This window comes from Acipenser ruthenus, chromosome 1 (genome assembly GCF_902713425.1).
Source record: "Acipenser ruthenus chromosome 1, fAciRut3.2 maternal haplotype, whole genome shotgun sequence".
Classification (NCBI taxonomy): Eukaryota; Metazoa; Chordata; class Actinopteri; order Acipenseriformes; family Acipenseridae; genus Acipenser; species Acipenser ruthenus.
Genome location: NC_081189.1, coordinates 116,246,945 through 116,274,551, shown reverse-complemented (window position 1 = coordinate 116,274,551; position 27,607 = coordinate 116,246,945). Strand labels below are relative to the sequence as shown.

Below are 27,607 nucleotides of genomic sequence, written 5' to 3'. Positions count from 1 at the left end.
GGGGGGGGGGTTAGCTGCCGTTGCTTTTTCTTGTTATGTTTTTTTTCCCCTGCCCTCCCCGTTAAAACAAACAAGGATCGTAAAAAGATTTGTAACTTAACAAAACAAAAACAACAAGTGTAGGATTTTCCTTGTTTGCAAGTCATTCTAGTGGTAGGCAACAATGCAAACAAGGACTTCAAGCTGCCATGACGATGCCACCAATCAGGGCACCCTCGGGCCACAGCGCAGATGGGAAGGCAGCTAAACTCTGTTCTACAGCCAGGTGTCACCAGAAAGTACCCTGTCAAACACCTGCAGCCTGAAGACTGGAGCAATCATACTGCAAGAAGATTCACTGCAGAGCGTACAGCGATTCAAGACAGAGCCCGACCAGCTATTTACTGGCCAGTGTAGGGCCTCTTGAAAAAGCCACTGAATTCCCATGGCTCACATGTGAAGTCAATTCATTTTTAACTGCAGTGAGAAGTTATTAATTACACTGCTGTAATCTACACCTACAGTGAACTGCAGTCTAAAAGCCTGTTTTTGGTTTTGTCTTTTTTCCTCTGCCATTTCACTTTTACTGCACCTTTTCAAGCTGCTATAGTTTTTTTCTTCATGTCTTCAAGACTGAAGTTGTACAGGGAGGATATTTTAAATGTTTTTATTCCTTCTATGTTGAAAATATGTACAGAAAGTTCCCTGTAGCATCAAGCCTTAAGGCTGAAAACAAAAAAAGGGTCACAGCCTCATTTGACATACAGAAGAATAGAATTTAAAAAATAATACAAAATAAACCCACATCTCACTAGGTCAGAAGCCTGCTACAACCTCTGGTCTTGGTAAAGCCTGTTCATTATAACAGAGTGTAGCTGCCTTATTGAACAAAAAGGAGGGCTTCCATTAACAGTCACCAAAGCAAAATATAGCAATGGCAGAGTCCCTGAGACTCTGGTTCTGGGTCTTATCATCCACACCCTCCCCCATACAAGCCAGATTTTTTGAGAACATTTAGGAAAATAGAATACAAAATTTCTTACAGGAAACAGACTACACTTGCAAAAAAAACAAAAAAAAACCTTCTCTAAAGTGTTTCATAGCATTTTTTTTTTTTATTATGTAATTTTTCTTCTTTTTTTTTTTTAGACCTTTCTCAAGACCGTTCCATTGTGAACTTCATCATAGGCTGTGCTCTAATGACTGAACCAAGCTGCGATTGCACAAAAACAGAGTTTAGTAGTAGTAGCAGTAGTCATAGTATTGCTAATTGTAATTAAAATGCTCCCCTGTGAATACTGAATATGGTGTGCAAATGAGAGCACACACTCCCCCCCCCCCCCCTCCAGCCCCCCATGAAAAAAGAATGACCATATGCCTATACTGTAATGCTAAACATATATGTAATATCCAGATGCTGCAAAGAGAATGTGAGTTAAAACTATGCAAATACTGTTTAAGCAAATGCTTTTAGCCTAAATGTTAAAATGCAGTTTCTGTGTATGTAGGAAAGCCAATTAGAAAAAAACTAAACACAAAAGCACCTATGCCCATCTTGGAAAGGCCCAGATTCTCCTGCCTTGCTCAAATCCGCATGAATGAACCTCACAAAGCCATATAAACTGCTGGTACAACTACACCCACTGAAATGCAAGATAACAATGAAATAATCATAACAAAGGCTAATCATTAGAGCTGGGATTTTTCTCTGTACAGTTTTGAGCTTGATTCTCTCTTGCCCCCCCCCCCCCCCCAAAGAAATGTCAGTAACACTGCTTTTTAGTACTATTCTATACATTAGATGTTACGATTGAGTGTTTTTCATGACCAAAGCAAGTGGTAATCATTAGAGGGACATTATTTTTCCATTTGTGTCCTTCTTTCTTTCGGACGGAGGGGGTATAAATGCGTTATGCTTCCACAGAACCCTAATATTGCACTTCTGGGAGAGGGAGAGGGAGAGAGAGACACACACACACACATTTTCAATGTCGACTGCTGTGAACAATAAAAACACGACCTAAGCGCAAGCTCTACAGTTGCAATATGAACAAGATCCCAGCTGAGTGGAATACATAGAAGATGCATTCTGCAGAACGTGGGCGATTGCAAAAAACTGCCAGGACAGTATTCCCCCACCAGGATATATCACAGCGGGTGTTTGTTTTGTTTTTTACAGCACAGGACATCAACCTTTGGAGTAATCTCTGGATAACCAGGGATAGAGAAGCCATGACATCCAGGGTGATTCCCAAGTGCTGGAAAATGCCCTAAATGCTGGTGCTGCCTTTTTTGTGCTTCTACAGTAGTTACAAGGTTTTTGTTGTTACAGCCTTCGACAATCATGAAAATGTTTTTTTTATTTTGTAATGCAATTTCTGGAATAGACTATCAAGGCACATTTAATATTATTATTATTATTATTATTATTATTATTATTATTATTAAAGGGTTCTGAATACCAAGTCAAAACTGTACACCACACCACAACTCTCGCCGCTAAAACCCTAAATTGCTCTGCTACCTGATTCTGTGGTCACAATGCAGAGAGGACTGTGGGAAGGAGAACATCACTTTTTAGGGTATCTGCGGGTTGGTTTCCTAGAAGAGTGGCAGTTGACACCTAGAATATTATTTTGTTGTTGTTGCTGTTTGCGGTGTTGCTGTAGAAGTGCCCTCAGTTTTCAGGTGGTTTTGCTGGCGAGTTTGGTCCAGCCGCACTAAGAGGGCCTGGCTTGTAACCTGCAGGAATGTATGTAGCTGCCATCGCTCGAGCTGCTCTGGACACTGTAGTGGTCATCACCATCACTGACGCTGCCTAAGCTGTCCATCTCCCCTGGCGTAAACTCCATCCCCTCAATATCCACCTCTACAAAAACAAGAACAAACACAACACTTTTTTACTGTCTGACATTTTCGAAAGCCCTCTGGGACATAAGTCGATTTTGGTCAAGACAAGGTGAAATAGGGAATGTCACTATTTTAATATGCATGTCTGACAGGGTCAAAATCCAAGGTGGTGTTGTTGAAGTAGCCTACTTGTTAATTAAATGTACATTTTTGTTACTCATTTCAGCAATGGAATTATTATTATCTACAGTCCAGGGGTGATTTCACAAGCAGTGGTGTGAGTTTCCCATAAATTTCCACACCAAAAGCGTGCTTCAAGTCTGCACTGGAGTGACCGTCTGACCCTCTACACAACTTCATCTAATAAAAATACTGCTGACGATTATCTGATATATTCCCCCCAAAAAATAAATAATTCTTGTCCTGTTCCCCTGACATGGATCACTTTTGCCATGCACTCAAACATGGTTTAGAGTAAAGAGAGATTTTGCATCCAGGTACTAAGAACAACTGCACTGGCTTAAAATAAATGAAAACAAAAATGATGACTTTCATTATTTTAGCAATTTGTAATATACTATAAAGCTCAGAGCAAAATTCTGTAATCAAAAATAACATCTGACCAGCAAGGTTTTTAAGGAACAGCAAGGCTATGCATATACACATGGAAAATAAGTGAAGAGAGTCTTAGGATAGAGGGTTGGAGACTTGTCTTTACACAGAGAGCGGTGAGAGAATGGAATGGGTTACCTGGCCATGTTGTTAATTTTGAATCACTGGGATCCTTTAAGACCCGACTTGAGATCAACCAGCTGCATGGAACCAGATGAGCACTGATAGTCTAGTGGCCTCCTCTCGATAGTTCATTTCCTTCTGCCCTTGTGTATTTAAACAGTGAAGAAGGTGTCATTACCCTGCTCGGAGTCGGTGGAGATGATTGATCCCATGCTGTCCGTGCGGATTCTCTCCAGGCCCTGCACTGAGAGCTGCTCCAGTCTGCGCTTGAGGTAGCGGTGTTCTCGCTGAAGCTGCTCTTTTACGTTTAAAGCCTTCCGGTCCTGCTCTTCCAATTTCTGTGGGGGACAAAAAAATAAATACAAAATAGATGTCATTGATTCATGAGGGCCAGCATGCTGCAAAGCAGAAGTGTCCCATGTATGAATAAATCTTAACTGCAAGGAATTTGTAGAAAACGTTAGGTTATTATCAAAACCCTGGTCCATTACCGAATGGGTATTTACCTCCTAAAGACCCGAAACCTGAATAAGATGTATCAAAGCTGCTCTCCCGAGCCTGTGACGCAGTCATGCCCGCCTAAGCCGAGGCTGCCCTGTGCGTTACCATTCGGAACCCCAGTAACAAGGAGCTTGGGCTAGAAAATTGAGAAAGAACCTCACCTCTATGCCTGTGTTGTGAGGATCGACTGGGAAGCCGCCCTTAACGCTCTAGTTCCAAAGCCAGGGTTTTGAGGATAATTTAGTCTGTAGAACCTAGTCAAGGTATGGGGAGTAGCCCACACCGCTACACTGCAAATGGCCTTGACTGATGTACCCTGGAATAAAGCCCACAAAGTTGCTATACCCTTGGTGGAATGGGCAGTGAGCTTTTCTGGAAGGGGAAAGTTGACTCGCTCATATATTATATATATTGATTGCATTTACATAGTGCTTTTTTATACAAAAGTATCGCAAAGCACTGTACAGTACATAGCAGAAAAAATTTGTATAGCATGTCACACATACAACTGCCAAGTTAGACCATTTAAATAACAGTATACACATACAAAAGCAGCAACTTTAAAAGTTACATTAAAACCCATTAAGATAAGAAAGCCGTTTTATAAAAGTGCGTTTTTAGTCTTGACTTGAAAACTGTAATGGTCCTCTGCTTTTGCGATTGAGAATGCCTGCATCTCACTCACCCACTTTGCGGTGGTGACTGCAAGAAAGAAATCCACTTTGAGCGATAAAGTTTCAGCTCAGCTAAATGCAAGGGCTCAAATGGAAGCTTCATGAGTGAATCAAGCATCACGTTAAGTCTCCAGCAAGGAACAATGTCTTTCATAGGCAGGCGAAGCCAGCAAGCTCCTTTCAAGTGAGCTCCTGGGGAGACCAAATCAATTTTAACATGTTAAGCTGAAATAGCTGCCAGATAGACCTTTACAATTTTGGGTTTTCCCTTCATCAAACAGGTCCTGCAAAAATTGCAGTATAACTGCCATGGGACTGGTCATGGGGTCGAACCCACGAGGCAGACACCACATCTGAATCAGCAGTGGGAACATGTGGACGCTGCTCTGGCATTTTGCAGGGTGAAAATATCCCTATTGGACAGACCCAGACAGCTCAAATGCAGCCGTTCAGGAGCCAGACCCAGAGCTGCAGGTTCTATTGGTCGCGGTGCCAGAACATCCCCCGTGCCTGACTGAGCAGGTCGCCGCACTTGGGAAGTTTCCATGGCGGGCCGCTCAGGAGCTGCATCAGAGCCTCCTAGGCCAATAAGGGGCTACTAAGAGCACCTTGGCCCGGTCCTGCCTACTTTTCTTCAGACACAGTGAGCATGGCGAGCGGTGGGCCAAGGGGGACAGTGGGTCGATTCCTGGGAGGCAACGAGATCTATCTCTGCTCTCCCAAATCTCTCCCAAATGAGGCTCACCACCCCGGGTGAAGCCTCCATTCTCAAGGAACTCCCTTGAGAGGAGGTCCGCCGCCCAGTTTGTCACCCCAGGCAGTGAGAGGAGGTTCTCGGTGCCCAGAGCACAAACTTGCAGGCCACGCGATGGAGACTGGGAGACCTGAGGCCGCCCTGGTGGTTTATGTACACCACCACTGTTGTGTTGTCCATATGGACAATGCACATGTCTCCCTCAAACCTCCTAAAAGAAGTTCTGTAAGACCAGGTAAACTGCCTGCAGCTCCAAAACATTTATGTGGAGACTCTGTCAAGGGCAGTTTCACAAACCTTACGCCATTCCAGACAGTGCCCCAGCACAGGCTAAACGAGTCCTTTAGACATCTGTCGTGCTTGTCCTCAACAGGCAGACGGGCCTTGCATGTGTTACAGGGATAAAACCCAGGCATTATGCAAGTAGCAATGCAGTGTACAGCAACAATATAGGGAGGCAGTGTGGTCCAGTGATTAAAGTCCAGGGCTTGTAACCAGAAGATCACCGGTTCAAATCCCACCTCTGCCACTGACTGACTCACTGTGTGACCCTGAGCAACTCTCTTAACCTCTTTGTGCTCCATCCTGCAGATGAGATGTTAAATCAATGTCCTATTGTAAGTGACTCTGCATATAATGCACAGTTCACAGCCTACCTCTGTAAAGCGCTTTGTGTACAGGTGCTGTCTCAGTCTACTCAAAGACACCAACTGGGCTGTTTAACACCCGAACAAGACCGGCTTGGTACCGAACCAGGGATTTAAGCACGATCGGTACCAGGTCAGTTCGGGGACTTTTAGCACCAGGTTGGTATGGTACTGGTCGGAACCAGGACGGTACCAGTTTGGTTCAGTGACTGTAGCACTGAGTCGGTACAGTACCAGATCAGTTCAGTACCGGTTTGGTGACTGTACCACTAGGTTCGTATGGTATGGTACCGGGTCGGAACCTATGGTACTGGCTCGGGAACGGCGTGGGTTGGTGACCTCGCTACCAGTACGATACGGCTCACCCAATTCACACTTACCGCAGCTAGCAATGTACAGGGATGCCCAAATGTGCAAGCTACTGGCAAAACCACTCAGTCAGTACTCACGAGACGGAGGGAAGCCTGCTTGTTAAAATGAACTAATAGCCCTTGGTTTATGGTGATGCAAAGGCTGTCACCAAAATGGCATCAAGATGCTGTGGGAAGGATTGCAAGCAACCACAACCGAAACAGCCTCTTGGTCCTGTGCAGCGCTTCTGAACCCAGCAGCTCTCACTGCACTTGTGCCTCAGCACACGCTGCAAACAGGCCTGCACTTCATCTCTGTGAAAACAGAAAAACATACTGAGAAAAAATATTTCTCAACGAAATACAGCAATAACAATTACTTTAATTATGCAAACCATATCATAATTTTGGCCAAAGCCAAAACAAGAAGAAAATAACTCCAGCCAGAGTTATTACAGCCTGGGGGGGGGGGGGGGGGGGATAGGGGAGAGCACAAAGTCAGCCGACTTACGTTGCTTGATCCCTGGGAAGGAGTGACTCAAGGCGCTGGCTTCATGCGGGGCACAAAGCCGCAGCGGGATGTAACAAACAGGCTGTAGTGCACAACTGTGTGCAATTACAAATACAGCGATTATTTTTAATATCACATCATCTGTGTAAGCACAATAAAATATGAAAATCTATAGCAGAGAAAGTAACAAGTACTTATCTGTGCACGCAGTCCTTTATACCCTCGGGGCAGGCATGAATGCATCACAGGCTCGGGGGAGCAGCTTTGTTAATCTTATTCAGGTTTCAGGTCTTTAGGAGGTAAATACCCATTCGGTAATGGTTACATTTCATACTTGAAAGGGAATTAACCCAACAAGGGGCTCAGATTGTAGTTGTTCATCTCTTAGGAGACCTTGTAAAATAGCAATGCATTTCTGTGGGAATGCAACTGTGTTTAACGTCAGGTAAAAGTTTAAACAATATAAAAAAAAAAAACCTAAAAAAACTAAAAACAAACTTATAATAAATATCTTGTTGTAGAGTTTTACAGTTTTAGTACCCAAAATGTATTTTGGGTAAGTGATGAACATACTTGTACAGGCCTTTTAAACAATGTATTAGGATAGACCCTGAAACCTGTCAAACAGTTTACACAAAGGGTTAACACGGTTACTCTATTTAACTTCCAGGTGCTGATCTGTTTTATCATCGGTCTGTACCAGGCTTGCAGAAATGTTGTAAACTAAACGACCACTTATTCTGTTTTTCTGACTGTCATTTTAGTATCATGTTACGCAATCAGCCTAAGTGGGAAAGTTCTTGAATCCAACATGTAGGGCCTGCTGCAGACTGATTAGGCCGTCTTGGAGGTTATTCAAGAATATGTCTGACGTTTTGAACCTTTGTGGGGTTTCGCTTCTACAGCAGAGCCTTGCTGATAAAGAGCCCCTTGCATCATACACTATACCATATCATGTTCCATTACCAACAGGTTGCACATTCATCCTTTTTGTTGAAAAAATAATATTAAACACCAGATAAAACTGTAATTTTACAACATTAAGAGAGTCTTTGCCATATCGCGGTAATATTATTTGGGCACTAGAATGGCTTTAATAATGAAATAAATAAAAGACAAAGTAAACTCTCTTTTTTTTTTAAACCCAACCTTTGAACTGAAGTTCTGAGGATTGGAAATCGCATCGCATATGATTTAGATACAATTTAATCCTTCGAGGCAGTTAAAGCCGAGTGCACAGTTCCAAAAAGTAGGTGCTAATCTTTTCTTCTGGGAATGATCCGCGCCTTCTGGTCCCGAACCCTTCATGAATCTGTCAGAATGCTTTGGAAAATGCTGGCAATCCTGGTCACACATTCCAGCAACCATCAGCTGGTGTTAACCTGGTCTGAATCAGTTGCCTACGTTTTTAGCAAGGCCAGGCAGATTCACAACATTGGAACATTGGTTCAAGCATTGACCCTTTCCCATGGTTATACTATGCATTTATGCATTTAACAGTTTGCCATGTTTTTGTAAAATGCTTCACCATACCTCTGTGCTTTACAATGCTTACCCATGCTTTATTACACTTTGCTATGCTTTTACTATGGTATTTTTTCTGTTCTTATGAGGCTAGGTTTGGGCAGCAGTGTTCTGTAGACCAAGGTTGTGGACTAATAATATTAAAAGTTATGTGGGCTGTGAAAAGTGTGCAGAGCCCAACTGTAATAATGTCACACTCTTTTTTTTAGTTTTTTATGTAAAAACAGCAAGGGAACCAGACAGAAGCTGTTCATTTTTATACTTATTCCCCCAAGCTTTTGTAATAGCGGTAATCAGGCACCACTCAATCCACTCTATTGAATTTTTTTTTATTTTTTTTATTTTATTACTATTTTTTTTTATTTCTTAGCAGATGCCCTTATCCAGGGTGACTTACAGTTGTTACAAGATATCACATTATTTTTACATACAATTACATTATTTTTTACACATTATTGAATTATGCATTGCCTAGCCTTGTTCCAAAATGGTCTTTACATATTGAATTGAACCAAGTAATTAGTATCCTGGCTTCTGCAAGGTACTGGTTTGAAATGAACCGAGCACCGCAAGTAGAAACCACACTAGTCTATAACATGCTAGTACTGGGGAGACCCTTAGAAAAGGTATTTTTGCAGTTTTACCAATGTATTTCCCCATGGTTGCACTATGCATTTACCAGTTTACCCTGGATTGACATGCTTATTAATATGCTTCGGAGAGCCCAGGATGCCGAATTTCCATGTTTACAATCATACAGATTATAGAAAGAAAAGCACATTATTTACTTTATGCCTTGTGCTTCCACCACTGTACATCCTCAACACAGAAAGCAAGTATGTACACGAGAAGGAACAGTAAAGGTGGGTAGATAATGTAATTTATTATTAGACTCCTTGTTTAGTTTTCATTGTCAAGGGTTTTATATTATTTGATTAATATTTTAACGGCCATTTTAAACATTTGGACAAAATGTCTTCTTTGTATTTTTCCTCCAGTTTCTCCAATCGAAAATCCAAAATAGCACTCAAAATGACTTTTTTTGAACTGTTATAGTTCTGTAGGGCCCATAAAGGTTATTTTGTCCATTCGTCTATTGCAGTTTTATCATATGTTTAACTGACAAGTCATCAATATCATACTAATGGAAGCTCCACTTGTATAGTTTCAGGGTCAAATACACAGAAGTTTTATTATTAAACAGCTTTGGGCTTGCCAGCAGTCTGATATTGAGGTCTTATCCAATGTAATAAAAGTAGGAATAGCCCTTCAGGACTAAGAACCAGCATGTTTATTTGATGAGGTGATACCCCCATGCCACACCACCCCGCCCCGTCAGTCAATGAGCAGTTTGTGGAGTCTTCATTTACCTTGATGTGCATCCTGGCTCGTTTCAGTAGGCTCAGAGTGGTATGTCTGGTGCTGTCCGGCCCCAGGGGCACCAGCTGTTTCAGCTGCTCAAGATAAAGCCGCAGTTTGGCACGTCTGCAACAGAGAAAATGCAGAAGCACTCGGTACAGCTTCTCAACACCAGAGTGAGGCAGGCAGGGAGGGACTGGAGACCGAGCCACTGAGGCTCAGCAATGAAGGACAAAAGCACAGTGATCACCTCCTTTCTTAAAAACCTGCCCATGCAACAGCTTTAGGGTGTCTGTTTGGTTGTACAGACAGGGCCATACTGAAATCAGTGAAAAAGAAAAAAGAAAAATTGGTTGTTTTGGGCTGATTGAATATACTGTACAATGTACGGAAGACACCAGATTCAGTGTGCGGCATTTACTGTGCTTTTACCCCAAGGAGGCATACCATGAGAAGGGTGGTGTGGGAGGACAGAAAAATAGAGAAATCACTGAACAGAACCTAAGATCTATTATGATGTCCCCCTAAAAATCAAGGAATTGGCTACTACAAGCAACAAAAAACCTCCACAAGCTCTGTGCCAGCTTTTCTTGCCCCTCACTCAAATTAAGGCAAACGTTTTGCCTTAATCTCTTTCAATTAGCCTTGCTTAGGTTTACTGGACAAGCATTTGTGTAAAAAACACAATGCAATAATGCTAAGCTTTCTGAATTTGGGGAACCTAATGCGATATGGTCTTGCTCCCATTTGACCCTTAATGCCATTCCACTAGCACGGAACACAAATAGCACAGCCTCTTAACTATGGCTTCCAACAGTATGATAGTTTGGTTTATTTCTTACTAGACAATACACTTATAATATTAAAACAAAAACAAAAACAAAAACAAAAAATCACACCATTTTCTTTTTTTCACACCTGTACTTAAGGCTCTGTATTCACATGGAATTGTCTGCTATTTATTACAAAGATCCACAACACAGCACATGGTTACCAGGAACCTCCTACTCGCTGAGCCTCATTTTCACATAAGTGTTTCTCCGGTTTAATGATCCATATAAATAGAGGAGTGTTGTATAACTGGGCAAAGCACGACCAGGGAACATTGTGCTTTGTACTATATTATGTAATTGTACAAAAGGGTAATGCTTGTGTTAGTACACTTCTTGAAACCTAGCCAAATGGATGTTCCAAGGAAGTGGATTTGATGTCAGCATCCCAACAGTTGGAGGGGGGAGGGCATGCAGCAACAGCAGCACAAGTTACTGAAGTTAGTACCAAAACATTTGGTTTTCTTTAAGTCTGATTAACGAGTTGTTAAAGATGAGTGTGCTATACAATGTGCACCACCATGTTTTCCCAGACAGAAGGTTTCTTCTGCAACAGAGTGCTAGAAACTATTATGGTGTGCACAACAAATAGTCTGCATTGATCAATTAAATTAAACTTGTTTTCCTGAATTTCATTTGGGTGTATTTTCAAAACATGCATGCCACTCTTTACTTAACTTTAATTCAATTACACTATCCAGTTGTTTTTCTGCTTTAAAAATTACCAGAGAATCTTTGAAAATATGTCCCAGGGGGCCTGTCAAAGGTGATGCATCTCTAAAGTCCCTTAAGTCATCATTTTTCAAACGGGACTCAGTTGAAATGTGCCATTTCTGGGGAGGTGGGTGCTTCGGCCCAGTTCTACAACTGGTTGACTCCAGGACAAATATATCAGGTCAGGTCATTAAAGGTCAATATATTATATTATAGAATATATTTCCAAACATGTTTCCCTGTTGCCACAGTGATTGCAATATAATAATAAAAACAAGAGATGATGTACAAACCACATTTGTTGTCACAACAACGAGCCAGCTGTAGGATTGTTAGCTTTGCAAACTATTCAAGCCACTATTAGTTAATTGGCCATTCTGGCCCTCTCTCCTGGAATTCAAATGGCAACCCATATATTCAGGCTGTAACCGCTGTGTTTGCCACAGCCATGGGGATTGGCTGGACTACACATCCACTCTCTAGGCCAGCTGCACCTCAGGAGTGCCTGTCTACCCAGGGCTCAAACTGCTGAGCTGCTATTAAAATGCAGGCTTGTGCAGCAGTACTACCATCTGGTATAGCTGGATTATAAATACAGTAGCTACACCCACTTAAACTCTTATGTAGGGTATAGATATATTGAAGAGACTAGCATTCATTGACTAGCATTATTACCTAGGTACACAAAGAGTCCTATAATAAATGATGAAAATAGGGTTGGTAATTAGATCCACAATGGTCTAGATTGAGTCAGTTAAACTCTGTGGGTAAAGGTGCATTATACCGGTAATGCTTTTTACTGCCTTTACTATAGTACAGTAAAAACAGATGCTATTTTACTTTAGAGTCATATGGTCACCCTGTGTATTTAATAATATTGACTGGGACAGTTCGAGATTTTTAACTCGCATCACAATGCATTCTAGTAAGTGTAGCCCTGCTTATCTTAAAGAAAAGAAACAGGTAAAAAAAGGTACAAGAATGCACTGCGATGTAAGGTAAAATAAAAACAACCTGAACTCTCCCACATTATCCCGGTGAACATGGAGTCATATGGCCACCTTACAAATACATTAAACAAATTCTAGGTCCAGGCTTGTGCATTCGCAGCCTGTTCTAAAAGCATGCAATGGAACACAATGTGCTGCTGTCACTATGAGCTAAGCTCCAGTTCCTCTCCTCCGTGACTGGGTTATCGTTACTGTCCCTTCACTGTCGGGTAGCTCTCATCTCCAGCTTGTCACTGAAGCCTTGGCTCTGATACCAGCCCGGATAGCTCTGCGAACCAATCTCTCCACTCAGCATGGGGAGACACGCTTAGCTGTTACATAAAGCTGGAGCACTCGCTATTCATTTCTCCCATTAATCATATTTTGCTTCTGCTGCACACTGTGCAATAAAATGATGCTGCTGTATTCACAAAGCCATTAGCGAGCAAGGAAAGGAGATTCAGTCAACCGATTTTACAAGTACACAAACATATTGTTTTATAGGTATCAATTCAAAGAAGGGTGCTGCTATTCAACTTACAAAATCCTATAACTCACCCTCTGCCAAGCCCAACCTCCTCCCAAAAACATCAAGATCAAAGGACAGATTTCTTGAAGGTCTTTACACCAAAATGCAATTTGCATGACTTTGTTACAGAAAAATGTAACTGTTTAACAAACAACTTTGTTTCCTCTCTAAAGTATTAAAGGGCAGCAGTGTGGAGTAGTGGTTAGGGCTCTGGACTCTTGACCAGAGGGTTGTGGGTTCAATCCCAGGTGGGGGACACTGCTGTTGTACCCTTGAGCAAGGTACTTTACCTAGATTGCTCCAGTAAAAAACCCAGCTGTATAAATGGGTAATTGTATGTAAAAGTAATGTGTAAAAAATAATCTAATTGTATGTAAAAATAATGTGATATCTTGTAACAATTGTAAGTCGCCCTGGATAAGGGCGTCTGCTAAGAAATAAATAATAAATGACCCCTGTGAATTGCATTTTACTAGTTTTGCAACATTTAGTTATATTTTCCTTCAGTACAAATTGCGTTTTGGCCTAAAGACTGATAAAACTAGCCCCCAAATATGTACGTTTGAAAATGTTTAAACTGAATTGAAATATGTTAACATGGTTTTTAATAAGCAAGGCTGGTGCTTGTCTGGACCTGTTTGCTTCACAAGCTACATGAATGAGTCGGTCGCAGGCCAGGGGAAGCAGTAAAAAAAAAAAAATAAATAAATAAATAAATAAATAAATAATCAAATTAAAAAACAAAGAATCATTCTTGCTGTTATAAAAGAAGTGATTCAAACAGGCTTGGACTCAGCAGCAGTAGGGACGGAGCTTGGCAGGATTTTCAAAATGGTCAGTGTCACACGAGACGCTGGCCCTTTCTTAAATACATACAACTTTTTTTTTACTATTTCCACCGGCACTTCTGGACACATAAGGAAATGCTGGCACAGAAACACAGAAAGAGCCAAATTCTTTCAGTTCAGCACCTCAATGGAAAATAATGAAGTGACAGCAATCCCAAAAAGAAAGCAGAAATGAAAATCAAAACTCTGGAGGGCTGGAAACATGCACCAAAGCTCTTGATCTTCTCTGGGCTCAGAAATCACTCATACATAATGCTTTTAATCTGCTCCTGGAATTACATTTTTAACCATGAATCCATAACTGTACTGTATCATTTGAAAAATAAAAGCAAGCTCCAGGAGAATAATAATAATAATACAAAAACAAATAATAATTCAAGTGGAACAGTACAGTAATAAGTTTCAGAGAACATTCATCTACAGTTCCGACTCGCCTTTTGGAAATATGGGGTCCTATTCACAAAGCCGTTTTAAGATCACTCCAGGTTTAACAGGTACATTTATATAATGAACTACTTCAGGGTCTGGATGGAGGTTTAGTTGGTTCAATAAAACAATTCAGAACAGGGCTGGAATAAAGAGCAGGAGTGGAAGGGACACCTTTGGCCACCCTGGGTACTGCAACACTTTGAAGTGGCAATGGTTCTGTCCTAGGGAGCAATGGTAGCCCAGACACAGTTACTTTGGTGGAATGTCACCACATTGACAACATTTTCAAATGTTCACAATGAACCAGACATTTTTGGCACTTTTCTAAAAGGCAATATAGCCAATGATAAACGTAAAGGCTTTCTGCTTCCAGGGCGGGCCCTCTTTGTTTTCAAAGCTGACAGTTCGCAAGATTGCAGTTTACAAAACAAGCCTGTGTAGTGCATCATTTAAAAAAACACACACACACAGCAATTACTGAGGAAATGATGTCATCCAAAAACAGATGCTCTGTATTTTTATAGCAGGGTTCGGCATGTAACATGTTACAGGAAGAGCCGGTTTGTTTGGTGTTTTTCTGAAACCCACCAAAGACAGAGCGACGCCATTTGACTAATAACGTTACCATTTTTACTGCTGATATGAGAAACTTTGCAATGAAAACGGGTTTCACTAAATTGGTGCTTTGGTTTGTTTATTTACATTTTTTCATTAAACACAGGTGCCATGTCTTGTTTATAAAGGGGGCAGGGGGGTAGATGGATTTATTAAAACAAACACTCACAGTAACATTCCTAATAAATAATAATCATAACAAGAATCCATTGATTTTTTTTTTTTTTTTTTTTTAGTAACATTTGCAGGCCGGAGTATCCCTGGCTGTTGCTTTAAAGACTTCTATTAGAACTCAGCTTCCACAGTCTCACCCGCTGTTTTAGCTACCTTTCATTGCCCCCAGAATAACTTGCACAACACATTTCCACTTGGCAGGTTGTCTCTTTGCATCGGATATTGAATGGTTTTCTGACTATTATCCTGCCTTTATGTGGGACCTGCCACTTTCAGCCAGGAGACATTGTTACTTAATGAGCAGGTGATAATAAAATGACAGGGTCTACCGGTCTGAAATGTCATATTATGACAGATTTGAAGGGTTGATGCTGTTTATTAGATTAGCTGTGATAGACCAGTACTAGCTTTTAAGACCTCAAAATGCAGGTGTAGGTAGAAATGTAAAGAAACACGAAACCTCTTTCAATATTATGAAAGGTGAATTTAAAATTACTGTGCCCATGGCACGGGTCTCAAATGTCCTTCTATGAAAAGATGCATGCCTTCCAAATGAGAACATCAGATTTACACTTGCCCTTTGACAAAACCCTTCATTAGGACACCTTCATCAATGAAGCAGTCAAGTGCATGAATTATAGCCCTAAAGAAGACTGGGGAAGTGCTCGGGTTTACAACGTGCTGTAGATGGCAAAGCTTCAGAAGCAGATGAACCACGGGAGCCTTGGTCTGCACGGAGGTCTTTCTTTTACAAAGCCTTGCTTTCTGGGCACTCTTTCTTGTTCCTTGTTTTGTTTCTCGATATACATGAACTTGAACAGGCTGTCTGTGAGCAGCACACAGGGAGGAACCGAAAGTGAAACCTCCCACACAGAGAATATCTGCAAAAACAACCACTGCTGGCTAGTTTTAGAGCTGCACTCTCATAAAAACAATACAACTCTGTGCCTGCAGCTAGCCATTGCTTTCCAGTCCGTTACAATGATTTCATTTTCTCTTAATAAAGTAAACGTGACGTATAATTCAAACCATACTACCCCAATGAAATAGATTCCAATAGCAGCTGTAGAAGCCAAACTTTTAAGATCATCATTTTGTGACGAGTGTGTGGTCTCTGTATTTTTCATTCAAAAGTATATTATTGATTTTTGACTTCACTGGATATATCAAAACATAGACCAAGCGCAAAACAAGGCATTTTCAGTACAAAGCCAATCAGTATTCAGTAATCTGAATAGGGTCTGTGCTCAATTGGTTCAGATTGTCGAGAGACCACTGTGCTTAATTTATATTCATTTACATCATATTCAAAAGTATATTGAATATATTGTATATTGAAATGCCTCACTCTCATTCTTGGACACTTGCAAAGGGACTGGTGGTTGCGACAAGCTTTGCGAAAGCGTAATACCGGTACCTTGTAAAAACATTTGACCACTAGAGGACCTCCGTTTTAACACACATTTACCTTCTCACACATATGAATCAAGTCATGTTTAACTGGCCACCAAATGTACTGCTTAATACATACTATGGGGCGAGTACTCGAAATATTACTAAAATATTTAGGCTATTATCAAAAAACAACACACCTTACTTAGTAGTAATGTATGCAATTCCTTTAAAGAAATTTGCAAAATACATAGGCTACAACCAGGAAACACTCATTTACGTGGGAGGATGATGTTCCACAAAGGTAATCTGAGAGAGCATTAAGAATGTCAATCACATCCCCTATCCAGCCTGTCACTGGACTAGCATTCACACATGTCCCAATTTCTGCAATTTTAACAAGGTACCATATACAAACAAAACCATTTCAAATTATGAATTTAAAACCAGAAACTTATATGAAACAAAAAGCAGTAGCACTTTCAGGATGACATGAAACCCACCTACAAGCATATCTGAAAATGAGAGAGAGAGAGAGAGAGAGAGAGAGAGAGAGAGAGAGAGAGAGAGAGAGAGAGAGAGAGAGAGAGAGAGAGAGAGAGAGAGAGAGAGAGAGAGAGAGAGAGAGAGAGAGAGAGAGAGAGAGAGAGAGAGAGAGAGAGACGAGATTCTTGCAGAGATTACATGGAAACAAAGCAACAAAACACTGAGGTGCTGTATCCTGTCTACTGTAGGAACAAAAGCATGCCTGGATGTATACACACACACACACACACACACACACAGCATTCCTGGATATACACGCACACACACATACCATGCCTGGATGCTTTTGTCAAGCTCCCCTACAGTAGACAGGATACAGCACCTCAGTGTTTTGTTGCTTTGTTTCCATGTAAACTCTGCAGGAATCTTTCATGGCAGATTTCACGCAGCTGAGACTAAAGCAAGGACAAATATCTGCAAGGTCCCTCTGTACAGTAGCGAATGCTGCAGGAACTGGTTTGGCCCGGTAATAAAATCCAGTCCATACTAATTCCTGTCAGGGTCGACTTTACAGTCAGGTCTAAGGGTACAGTGAAGACTGCGCGTCAGGTCATGGAATGGAAGCAATTTCATGTTAGGAGAAAAAGAACAGCAATAGCAGGAGTAACCCTCCATTGCGTGACCAGGAGTAAACACTTCACAAAGGTTTTCTGAATTGAATGAACTCAGCCACATCTATGATGCACAGTGCCCTGTCAAAAACACATCTTTAAATTTTGCTTTCTTGTATTGTTTTTTGGGTGGGGAGAGCAAAGCAAGCAAATTAAATAGACAAATAAATAAAATAGAGGTATGCAACAAACCAGCGACTGTACCAGTGTTACAAAAACAACGACTTCTTCAGTTTGACGTATCTGTTTTAAACCATTCTGTAATAAAGAGCCTATCCTCACCCTCCAATCAGGTGGTTAATGAAACACAGCTGATGTGAATATGCGAGGTGTACCTCCGGAAGTGTACGAGTCACTGCGTGCAGGCCTTGACAGCGCTGACTCACCCACTACTGGAAACAATTTACTCCTCAGTGTTTGTGGAGCGTGTTGGGGAACATGAATTTCACTGTGCACACAATCCTGACAGCCTTGCAATCCTGCATGCCAGTGAGTGGGGTAAGATAGCCACATCACTGACTACACTATATAAAACAAAACACATACTTACCTTTTAACACAGTGAAAAGTTTGCTAAATACACACACACACACACACACACACACACACACACATATATATATCTATATCTATATATATATATATATATATATATATATATATATATTTTTTTTTTTTTTTTTTAAAGTAAAATATAAAATACAACAAAAATAAAATAAAAAGATCCCATCAATAAGATACCCACATGCAAAAGTGACCCAAACCAAAGGTTGTACTTATAACGCAACTGTTGTCCAGTTCATGGCAATTTAGTTTCCCATATTTTATTGCCTGTTGTGCTCAAATAACTACTTGAAAAAAAAAACACATCTGCTGTCTTGATGCAAAACATATCCTTAGATAGAAATTGTTTGAAAAACATGAAAACCCTTAACAATTAAAATGCTTTGATCGTGTATTGATTTGTGTGTCACTATACTTATATTAAATGCAATGAAACATTTGTTATTAAATAAATAAATAAATAAATAAATAAATAAATAAATAAAGACACAAATGATTCAAACAGAAAATGAAAAATCTAAACACTACTGGTTGTTACTCAGTGGTTTTAAATGGATAGTAAGACACAGAAATATGTAGCCATTGACAGAGTACACACATATGCTACACCCCTGTGAAGCAATTTGAATAGGACACAATAATAAGCAAAGAGGTTTCCTGGAAGCAGCTCTCGCACATGCCTGCACTTGTTCATATTTTTTTTTTTTTTTTTTTTTATTCTTGCTGTGTCACCAATCAGGGTCTCCGGATAAAGATGTGGTCTCCAGACCACACTGGTGAACGTGACAGCACAGCACTCTGTCTCAAAACCAAAAGTCTTGTTATTTTTAAACACATACAGAGTGCTGCAGAGCATAAAAAAGGAAAGTTGCATGCGATGCTGCAACCATTCCCCCCACCCCCCACTGGGGAGACCCTTTTAAATGTTTCCCACAGTATTTTTGTAGTTTTAACATGCTTTTCCCAGGTTTATAACGTGCATTTACCATAGTTTGCCCTGTTTATTAATAAGTTTTACCATACCTTGCTATTATTTACAATGCTTACCTATGCTTTACCACACTTTCACGGTTCGTTTTGATACTTTACTATGGGCATCTTTTATAAGGGAAAGCCAAAGCATGTAGAAATCTACTTGCTTTTTCCTAAGTTTGAAATGTGATACAGTAGTAATTGTAGAAGAGCCTGACACCATCCCTGTGTCAAATATTCTATAAACTTTACTTTAAGGTTTACTTTCCATGGCTGGGTTGGTCTTACCCAGCAGGTAACCAATGAAAGACCTGCAGAAGACCTGGGCAAGGCGTCTTTCGAAACCACTGAAACAGACACTTTGTCAAAACATTTGTCTACTTATTTTTCTGGCACCTGATCAACATTTTTGTTGGAGAAAACAAACATTTGGGGTTTATATTTATTTTATGAGAGCTACAGCAACAGCAGGAGATGTTTTTAAACTGCTGTTTATTTGCCTCTCGTTGCTGTTTTGTCTGTCCCCCGTTATTCCCTTCAAATTACAATCCTGAACTCTTTAGAAATGCAGCAAAGCAAAATAAATGAATACATAAATAAAATAAAAGTATGCATATTATTCCAACTCTGTATTATTCCAACAAACACTTGGGGTTCTTGGTCTACTGATTAAGAGTTAGTTTGGGAATGAGGAAGGGTTAGCATGATACTGTAGGTTTCCACTGCAGGTTCATAGCATACATTCTAAGATCTGCCCAAAGGTTTTGTTGGCGACATAATGACTACTATCTATATCCATGTAACCCACTGCCAAAGATTCCTTCTAGTTTTGACGTCACAATCAAATTGTCTCTGCAGTCCAGAGCAGCTATGTTTAGGCCCCTGCTCGAGTAAAGTTTGCCAGAGACGAGTAATGCTCTGTACACACATGACTTCAGCGTGAAGAACCCTTTGCTCATGGGCTGCATTGTTACAGTTTCATAGTAGGAGGGATTTACTGTAGGGCTGGCTATCAATCAAATCGGGTAAATCGAAGGCATGGTACTGATAAAAATGTAAAACAATGGGCAGTAAAACGACACACAAATTCCTCTATATAAAGAGGTAGCTGGGAAGCGTCCTGTACAGAAGAGCTGTGTGTGTTCTAAAAAGGCTGTAGTTACTAGAATAGTGGATACTGAGAATGGGAAACATCCAACTGCAGCTTTGTAGTCTAGGTAGACCAAAGATGAGCCTTACAGCCTGTCAGGACTCAACTAAAACAAGCAGCCCCCTTTTATAATATCTAACTGTTCCTTTTGATTATGTCTGCTTTATTCTCAAAATGCAATCAAGCCTATTGTAGTGAAATACTCAGATTCAAATGGATGCCAGCACAGCCAATTTAGAAACAAACCTACTGTATGAAAAGAAAGGGGTCCTATCATGAGTCACAGTAATACATGAAAACTAGCAAACTGCAGGAGCCGGCTGCAAAAATGAAGTATTCCTTAAAGAAATTAGATTTGGATGACAGTCACAATTCATCTGAAACAATTATCTGCCACCTTATGCAGTAGTGAATTTATTTATTTTTACTACGTACACCTGTAACAGCTTACGCTGTTTCCACGGCACTGCCTAAGCTTCCTTGAATAAAGTCACATGCAGTTTAACTTCAGGGTGGAAGCTTACTAGAGAAAAGTGATCAGACACACATCTGTGTGTGGGTGTGCGTGCGTGTGTGTGCGTGTGGGCAGGTATTACTATAAATGTGCGGACAAAATTTGAGAAAATGTCCTTACAAAGATAGTAACTCCTGAAAAAACGACGTTGTGGGGATGTCCCCCACTTTGTAAAACACTTTTTTAAGAACTAAATATGCCTTTAAAAAAATAAATAAATAAAATAAAAGTGCCCAAATATTTAGTTTGTTGTTGACTTTCATCCTGTGTGGAGTTTTGTTTAATGAGTTAGAAATAGTAATTAATTACAGTCAATGAGAAGTCCTCACAAATACAGGAATACAAACATGTGTGGGTGGTTTTTGTGTGACAGCTCACTTCAGTTTCAAGGATATGCCCTTACATGTTCTCGCTAGAGATAAGTCATCTGACCTACAAACTTAGCAGATTGGCCGGACACGTGATTCACAATTGCTTCACAAAGCTTTTTTTCCCCCTCAGAATCAAATCAAATAAATAAAAGGCTCTACATACACCAGCAGCAGGCACAAGCATGCTATTTTTATTTTTATTTTGTATGATGAACAAAGTTGTTGTGGGGGGACATGTGGAGTAGCAAAGATCATAAGTACAACTACCACAAATGGACTGGCAGACTGAACACTATCTCTTTCTGTGCATGGGTTCACAAACTATACAAGGTACAGTAAGTAGCCTCAGTGGCAATGTTCTTCAAACACAGAGCAACACCCTGTTTGTTCGGCTTTAAAAATATTAAATGGGTTTTTTGTTTTTGTTTTCAGCTGTCACACTTACCTGTGTTTTTCAAGCTCATTATGTGATGACCTGTGGGGAGAAAAAAATAAAAATAAAAATAAAAAAAATGTCTACACTTTACAACCATTGTATCCCAGAGGAATATAGGAGAGTCTGTAATCTGAGTAAATGGTAGTTGAATCCCAGTTAGTTAGTCAATGCCAGAAACTAAACCCAGCCAAACTGAGCTGTGCCCGATACCGCGTGTACTGGTTTGTGGGTGTGCAATCTCTGCTTACACTGCCCCTTGTAAATGTTTACCATGCATTTCCCCTGCACCTTACTATACGTTTGACCCTGCTCGTCTTGCTTTTAACGTTCATTACACACCACCACAGAAAACATTTTAAAAAGGGACCACTACTAACTGTAAAACTGAAAGTGGGATGCTGAATCTGTTTATTCCCAATGTATAATAAATAAAACATATGCATATCTATAGTGTAACCTCAGCTCAAATGATGCCCCGATTATCGATGTCAATTGAGTCACAGCACATGTAATTTAGCTTCCGAGAATCAGCAGCAGAGCAGCCTTCTTCTGTTGGCTTCGAAATATCTGCATGTTCGAAATCGAAATATAGAAAAGCAGGCAAAGCAGCAGAAAACCTTTGGCAGGACAAAGGGATGGCCAGCGATAACACTACTAGCACTAAAAGGTGGAGAATTGATTGAAAATCTCTGGTTAGCACCAGGGTTGGCGTCAATTCCAGTTCCATTTCCAATTCCTTTTTAAAATCAATTCCCTATTCCAATTCCTTTGGAGGAACTGGAATTGCGATTTTAGAGACTTAGTATTTGGGATTCATGAACGGCTTTCATTTTAATTGACTACAGTGACTTCCTATTCAATTTGCGTAACGTGCTGCCACTGTGAGAAGCTCATTTTAACAGAATACTGCTCATTGATGTCAATGATGTGTTGGAATTGATGAAAAGGGATTGGGAATTGATTTTTAGAATTGCACGAATTGCCCCCACACCCTGGGTAGCACTCTGTTAATGGACCAAGCTGAACCTGAATCTGTAACTGTACAAAATTTTACATCATCGGTTCTTCTTTTCGTAAGACTATCAAGTTGTTTTTCACCTACCGAGTTGTTATTTTTCTGTTTTGTTTTGCTTTTGGCTTTCTCAATAAAAATAGATAACTCAATAACAAGTAGGCCTACATCATTCTTATCAACACACTAATGCATTGCAGTTATATAAAAAGTTTTATATAACTTATAATCTTTATTATAGTTCCGGTTTTACGACCTGCTTACAGGACATGCTAACACACCATCCCATCATCCCACACACTGTTAGCTATTATCTGATGTAAAAAAAAAAAAAAAGTCATGCCTCACTATCTGCAGATCATTTCTGCAAGTGTTTCCACAGGGGAAAGACACAACACACCCTTTGTTGGCTGATGAAATTTAAGTTTGACAATTCATGGGTGCAACACTGGCAAACCATGATGCAAATACTTCAGGGAACTGCAGTTGTAAATGTCCAGTATACTTTGTTCTCTTGCCTGGTATACAGTACATTCTGTGTGTTCTAGTTGTCTTCGATATACTATATACAATGTACCACGTTATCTTTCCTAGCATGTTTAATATAGAATCACATCTGTACATTTTCCTCCTCCAGATATTTTCTATATCATGGATAAACATGAAAAAGAATTGTTATGTGGCAGACCAAAGAGGGAGTGTTTCAAATATATCAAACTGGTTTTGCCATACTTGACTGAAGTTACATAATCATGTGACTGTCTCTTTAAGACTTCTTGCACGTAGGCAGCACTCTGGGCATTGCCTGGCCAGCCAACACATTGCACAGTGTCTGCGTGAGAACACACTACACTGAACTAATTATATGATCACAGGTACCAAGACCCCAGAAAAGCAGGATTCAGCACTAAACACAAGCCGATACAAATATGATACAGATACACTGCTTGCTACATGAAAATACTAGTTGTTGAGAACAATATCAATGTCATACATATATCGAGCACTTTAATTCGGGTAAGATAATTACCAGTACTGCAAGAAACAAATCTTGTCCATAATATATACCGGTATTTATGTACATTATATATTATTTTAAAAAATAAATACATAATGCATTTTTACTGTTATTGTTTAGTTTGTAATACACACAGGTTTTTTTTTACAGCACAAAATTTAATAAACTGAAATAAATGCATGTTCGAATATCGAAATAGAAAGTCGGAAGCAAAACAGAGGAGTGAAAGAGTGGTGCAATGTGAACAGCAAAGTTACTGTTGTACGCGTGGCAGTGTTTATGCGACATCAAAATAGAAGCAGCCAAGCCCAAAGCAGGGAAAATGGCGTCAGTACATCGACCGACAGATGAACTAACAACCAGAGTAAACACAACACGTTTCTGTCACGAATGGCAGCTTATATTTACCTATTGTTCTGCGTTTTTCTTGAAATTGTTGAAGCTTTCGTTCTCTTTCTGGAAAAGTCGCTATTGTACGGTAAAACGGATGCATAACCATGTTCTGCTTCTAACAAAGTAAACAGAGTCAGTGTTAATTTTAGAGCATATTATAATTTAATGCAACTGTACACAAAATACACGAAAATATCACTGGTGCAATTACAAACCAGGTAACTATACGGTTGATATACTAACACACCAGGCATGCGTTAACATGCACTGAGAAATACTGTAGGATCCTTTTTTTTTTTTTTTTTTTTTTAAATCTCATTCATAATGCAATCACTTTCAAATGTTTTCTAAAAGGCAAAACATGAATCTCGTTGCATGGATTATTATTATGGGTTGAAAGTACACAATGAGAATTAAAAGTACTGTCAATTATACATTCAAGTTATTGTTATTATATTATAATTATACACCGTTCTGTTTTGATTTCAGTACATCAAATAAAATAAGCTGCATAATGCAAAGCATGCACTCGTTGCATTGATATGAATGTACTCGTGTTGTGTAGTGCAATATGAATTGCAAGAATTCAAATAACAATACAATAACTATATATATATATATATATATATATATATATATATATATATATATATAAATCACCTCTGTCTCTTCTTTCCAAATATTCAGCAGCCTCGAGAAGAATTAGAAGAGAATTCAGTTCCATGTCGATGTCGTATTATTAAAAAATATATATGTATACACTTTGCAATCCTTTTATAAAAATAAAAATAAAAAATCGGTGAGATCAATTCTAGCTGCACAGTTCAGAATCTAGGGAACTTCCAAGTCCATATCAACTGCACCTCAACTAAAATCCACCTAAAGATTGATAACTGTGAAGACCCAATCCAATCGTGAACTGTGGCAGAAGGGCTGATCTTTAATGCCTGTTCTGGCCAATCGCAAACGCCTGCTGCTAGGGTTACAGTAGAATGTTGATAGAATGTTGATACATTGATATCTGCCCTCTGAGAGGCTGGACAGTGATAGTAACAATTTAGAAGCCGAACCCTAGCAACAGCACGTGTGACCCGGCCCCACAGTCACCTATTGGCCAGAAAGTTATCCCGTAGCCACCTATTGGATAGACGGCAACAGGTGGGTGTGGTCTTACGTTCGCAATGAAACTTGAACTTGACGTTGCTGCGGGGAAAAAGCCAGATGAGCGGTTAGGAATCGAGGTGAAGTGATCAAATAATTACAAAACGTCAACTATAAATATTTTGTCAATCTAACAGCATTTACAAAAAAAAAAAATACCCACATTACTAAACGGTCTGACATACATCTAAAGTCTTACACGTTGTGTGTAAATTCGTGTTGTAGCATACGTTCTCTTTTTGTTTTTTTCTTAATTTGACGATAACCCCTAACACATCATTTCACGTCTCTATTTGTAACATAAGTCTGGGAAACAAAACCTGTTGCGTGACTCGTGTCACCACCAAGGCAGTTGTTTGTAAAACTGCACCCTTCTCATAGTAGTCCGTAAACAACTTACTTACAGGAAACGGGAAGTGCAGCTTTTACAATCGTGTGTTAGTTTAGCATCTTACTATTACTTTGTATTATTATTATTATTATTGTGGCAATGGAAACGAAACTGTTTGTATTGTTTATAGCTATACAGAAATCATATCGAGATGAAAAAAGACATATTTGCATTTATTTTACTTTACTGTGCATGATAATACCGCGGTAATCTCAATTGCAAAATAGTGTGTATCTAGTTTTGGAAGGGGGTGCAGGCTACGTGCTTGAAGCCATACACAACTGGTTTGTGGATAACGAGATGTAGGTGGCACTTTAGTGGTGCCCATCCGCACTTAATTGCAATACCGGTAACTGCCTATAAATTAAGACCATGATTTGTGAGAGACGTCATTCAAATTCCTTTGACTTCTCACTTCTAGTATTCCTCAGTCTCAAACTTAAGAAAAACTACATTTAGGTAATATATGCCGTCAGTCACTCGCACCAAGAAAAGAGCATGTTGAAATTCTCAGAAAAGGGAAGTTTCTCTGTTTATCTGCAGTACTCCTTGCAGAAAAAAAAAACCTTCCCCAAAGAATGCCTGCACCCGTTTCAAAAGGGTAGTACACGTACCCCTGTGGGGACTTCTAGGGTCATAGGGGGTGTGACAAAGAAATGCACAAATAAAAATTGAAAGTAAAAGAAAATAATGATCTTGAATAGATTTTTTACAGTATTATATATTATCCCTAAACCACTGTGCATACATACCAATATTTCTTTTTTGTTTAGCAGTTCAAAGTGAACCACAGATGATAAAAAACCAAACACAGAATCTTTCATGTCCATACTTTTCACCTGTACAGGTGCGTGATTTCGATTGAGTGGATTTCCTCTCTGTTGTGGGTGAAGCTGGCTTCTGGCGATTCTGTCTATTGAGAGCGCTCTGTGCTTCTCAGGAACTTTGCTTGTCATATCACTCAGTGAAGCACAGTGTTTCTGCATTTTTTAGAAGTATAAATGCTCTAGTAAACATAAATAATAATCATGATACTCATACTTTGACAGGTTTTTTAATTTTATTTATTACTGCGGCTGGTTAAATTTGTTTTCAATGTTTGAAACTGATACATTTCTTCCTTGCAAAAGAAAAAGGAAGGAAGAAAATGATAGGTTATGTATGTAACCCCGGTTCCCTGAAAGAGAAGATGACTGCCAATGATACTTTTGGGATATGCCTGCTTGTCAGGTATTCGCTGAGCATTTTATATCAAAGCTGCCGATAGGCCCCTCCGCGGACTGACGTTCTCGGTCCCGCCTCACCGATGTAACAAATAGTCACTGTGCAGAGACGTCAGTCTGTTTTGCATTGAACCCGCGAATGCGAGTGATGCAACCTCACAAGGCTGGCGGTCATCTTCTCTTCCAGGGAACCGGGGTTACATCTGTAACCTATCGTTCCCTTTCAATTCGAAGATGACCGCCAATGATACTTTTGGGAAAGTATACCAGAGCCATCGTGAGGGAGGATGAGTGGACAGCATCTGAGGGAACTGTGCACGGACAGTGCCTGTAGCTCACTGACCCGCTTAGCGGAGGTGATAGCTAACAGAAAGGATGTCTTCATAGAGATATTTCAGCTGTGTGGTATCTATGGGCTCAAATGGGGCCTTAGTGAGAGCCTCCAGTACCACGTCTAGACTCCATTCGGGGAGGACGTCCTTTATAGGAGGACGTAACCACCGAGCACCCTTTAGAAAACGGGTCACCATAATATGAGCGCCCGGGGATACTGAGTCGATAGGAACATGGCAAGCAGATATGGCTGCTAGGTACACTTTCAACGTAAAGGGGGATTTACCCACCTCTAGTAGATCTTGCAGAAACTGTAGTGTAACTGTTATAGGGCAATACATGGGATCATGGCCTCTGGCCATGCACCAGTTTTGAAAATATTTCCAAAGAGGTCGACCTGGGTTTCCCCGAAGCATTCCCAAATGCGCTGCACCACCTGAGGGTGCAATCGCCATTCTGACGGGTGAGGGGGGGGGGTGGTGTTAATCAGATTATTCTGCCTTTTATT

The 27,607-nt window shown here is 40.1% G+C and overlaps 1 protein-coding gene across 2 annotated transcripts; it reads right to left on the bottom strand.

Annotated features, from left to right (window-relative positions):
• Positions 1-25,022, bottom strand: LOC117421183 (max dimerization protein 4-like). Of its 2 annotated transcripts, XM_034035248.3 has the most exons (6): positions 24,652-25,022; positions 24,007-24,106; positions 21,578-21,607; positions 9,896-10,010; positions 3,743-3,902; positions 1-2,848 (listed from the first exon to the last, which is right to left on the bottom strand). In XM_034035248.3, the coding sequence occupies exons 1-6, from the start codon at positions 24,713-24,715 to the stop codon at positions 2,700-2,702; spliced, it is 618 nt and encodes a 205-aa protein (XP_033891139.1). In that variant the 5' UTR covers positions 24,716-25,022; the 3' UTR covers positions 1-2,699. The 2 variants fall into 2 exon arrangements, with proteins under 2 accessions (XP_033891139.1, XP_058890448.1); XM_059034465.1 differs by lacking the exon at positions 21,578-21,607.
• Positions 25,023-27,607: the final 2,585 nt, after the last annotated feature.

What these genes read in the sequence shown, in the direction of transcription:
- LOC117421183 (XM_034035248.3), bottom strand. Translation starts at nt 24,715, where the DNA reads ATGGAACTGAATTCTCTTCTAATTCTTCTCGAGGCTGCTGAATATTTG. An exon ending in AGAAAAACGCAGAACAATAG is followed by an intron (nt 21,608 to 24,006) that starts GTAAATATAAGC and finishes TTCTCCCCACAG; the next exon opens with GTCATCACATAATGAGCTTG. An exon ending in CTCCACCGACTCCGAGCAGG is followed by an intron (nt 2,849 to 3,742) that starts GTAATGACACCT and finishes TTGTTTTTGTAG; the next exon opens with AGGTGGATATTGAGGGGATG.